Source organism: Musca autumnalis, unplaced genomic scaffold, assembly GCF_047663935.1.
Source record: "Musca autumnalis isolate F117 unplaced genomic scaffold, ASM4766393v1 scaffold_1, whole genome shotgun sequence".
Taxonomy (NCBI): Eukaryota; Metazoa; Arthropoda; class Insecta; order Diptera; family Muscidae; genus Musca; species Musca autumnalis.
The window spans coordinates 58465015-58467866 of record NW_027411644.1 but is presented as its reverse complement, the minus strand read 5'-3'; the positions used below and the strand labels follow the sequence as shown (position 1 = coordinate 58467866).

Here is a 2852-nt window from a genome sequence, read left to right as displayed (position 1 = left end):
AACTACTTGTGCAAAATGTCAAGAAAAGTATTGACATTTCCGGCATTATTATCTCCAAAGTAATGGTGTTGACAACTTAACGATAATATCGATGGCAATCGATATTTTAAAATATTATATCGGAAATATCTAATGTTGGGAATATCGATGGTTTGCCAGCTCTACGCCTTACCCCTTATAAAAATTAGGTCTGTTCGATAACTCAAAAGTTTGTACAAAATGCTGTTCGATAAAAACTTGTTCAGTAAAAGAGAAATGAGAAATAGTTGCAAGTACTTGCAAATACATACTTGCTCTGTTCCAGAAACTGCAAGAAGCTACAACTTTTTACTACGATAACATTTTTCCTTTATGTTATCGAAAAAAAAAATAGTTAAAATTAGTAGACTCTTGCAGTACTGGAACAGTTCAACTTTTTACTTGCGAAGTTATCGAACAGACCTATTATTTGTTTTGCAGTGTGGGTCAAGGCAAATATAGAAGGTAGCCGATTCGGCGAATTGCTACAACAAAGCAACTTTTGCCGTAACATAATACGTCAAAATTTGTAAAGAGAATCAATTCGCCTTGGCGCTTAAATTTGCAGCGATTTAGTTTCGGCCAATCAGAACAAGATGTTTGTTTACATTTCACAATTACAACAATTTTATTTGACATTTCATGTTCAATCAGCTGATACGAGTCGGCTACCTTCTTTAATGTGCCTTGGTGTGGGTTGTTTGGGTTGTGTTTTTTGCAAAGAGATAACTTTTGCGCAACTCTTCTAGATGGCGGCTAATTCCAAAAAAGCCATTGTAAGTAGTGTCCCAAGGCAATAAATTCCCCATAATGGTTTATAATTAAATAACCCCTACTTTTTATAGAACAAATTAAGATCTCTTGCTGTGGTTTGTGCTGGAGGCTGGTTTGTGTTTTCCGGTTTATGTATCAATCAAGGTAATGAAAGCTATTACAAGAATGTCTTGATGCCAGCCACACGTTTGTTGCCTCCGGAAACTAGCCACAAACTGGCTGTGTGGTGTTGCAAATATAAGGTATTTGGGAAGCAAGCAAAACAAGATGATGCTATTTTGGTAAGTTTAGAACAAAGAACTATATAAAAGAAAAACAAACAAAATGTAATTGATCTCCTCTCCATTAGGCCACCAAATTCTTTGGTCGTGATTTGGAAAATCCTTTGGGCATTGCTGCTGGCTTTGATAAACATGGTGAAGCTGTAGAGGGTTTGAAACAATTGGGTTTTGGTTTTGTGGAAATAGGTTCCGTGACACCAGAACCCCAACCAGGCAATCCGCAACCACGAGTTTTTCGTTTGGTCAATGATGAGGCCATAATAAATCGTTATGGCTTCAACAGTGAAGGTCACACGGTGGTCTTTCAACGTTTAAAAGAACTTAAAGAATCTGGGAAATTTGATGGCATTTTGGGTATAAATTTGGGTAAAAATAAAACCTCCCCCTCGGCCAAGGAGGACTACAAACAAGGAGTCCAGCTGTTTGGTCCCATTGCAGATTATCTTGTTATTAACATTAGCAGCCCAAACACGCCGGGTTTGAGAGATCTGCAAGGAAAAAAAGATTTACAAGAATTATTGGAAACTGTCATACAAACACGTAACGAATTACCCTATAACAACAAAGTACCGGTGCTGCTAAAAATTGCTCCCGATCTAACAATGCAAGACATCAAAGATATTGCCTCAGTTGTAAATAAAAAGCAATGTCATGTTGATGGTTTAATTGTCTCCAATACAACAGTGGCGAGGGAAAATCTCAAAGATGAGGAGATGGCCAAGGAAACCGGTGGTCTTAGTGGTGTACCTTTGCGGCCCAAATCAACACAACTTGTGGCTGAGATGTATTATCAAACAAGTGGTAAAGTGCCCATTATTGGGGTGGGTGGGATTTCATCGGGTCAGGATGCTTTTGAAAAACTGGAAGCTGGTGCTTCTTATTTGCAGTTATACACTTCATTCATATACGGGGGACCACCGGTGGTTAGACGCATAAAACAAGAACTTGCAGAAATTTTACAAGCCAAGGGTTATAAGTCGATAAGTGAAGTTGTGGGCACTAATTATAAAGCCTACTTAAAGAAGTAGGTTATGTTTTTTTTAATTTTTTTTCGTATATTTTTGATGTAATATACATATGTACATGTGAAATTTGATATTGAAAGATTGGATTAAGATTAAAGCACAAAATATTTGACAAAAATATTTTCTTGTTATTAGCTGGCACGGTGGATTGACTTCAGGGTATCGGAAGGGTATTTTGAAGTATCCTTGGTTAAGAAATGTTGCTTTATGAATTCCCTATGGGGACTGGTTTTATAAAGACGATGTTCCGGGAAGAAATCGTTCATTGAAAAAACCTTCTCATTGAGGAACTCTATCTACAGTATTGGTTAACGCTACAGTTACACGTGCCAGTAAATTGGTGCCAGTTGAGTACACTTCACCCCGGTTATCTACCTCTCTGCTTAACTGCCTTTCCCGTTTAATTGCCTCACAATCTGAATCCCCAAAGTTTTTTCATATAAATGAGTTCAAACTGTTCCGCTTATCTACTTTTCTATAAGTACCCAATTCGGATATTTGCCCGTCAAATATTTCCCCAAAAAGAACAGTTAATAATGTTTTTCTCGGTTTATTACCCGCACTGGTGTATTTATGAGAAAATCAATTCCGACGACTACGTGAATTGGGATGAAGATGTCCAGTGCTATGTTATGCTCACTGATGACTGAATTTCTCGTTGGTTAAATAATATAACTTATATATTTTTAGACTTGAAATGAACTATTCTACTATACACCGTTTTGTTTCTTGATTATTATGTTCAAATTGTTGT

At 37.0% G+C, this 2852-nt stretch overlaps 1 protein-coding gene across 1 annotated transcript; it reads left to right on the top strand.

Annotated features, from left to right (window-relative positions):
- Positions 1-444: 444 nt before the first annotated feature.
- Positions 445-2216, top strand: LOC141398352 (dihydroorotate dehydrogenase (quinone), mitochondrial-like). The gene is made up of 4 exons (XM_073975643.1): positions 445-466; positions 717-794; positions 864-1073; positions 1142-2216. The coding sequence occupies exons 2-4, from the start codon at positions 768-770 to the stop codon at positions 2099-2101; spliced, it is 1197 nt and encodes a 398-aa protein (XP_073831744.1). The 5' UTR covers positions 445-466; positions 717-767; the 3' UTR covers positions 2102-2216.
- The last annotated feature ends 636 nt before the right edge of the window (positions 2217-2852 follow it).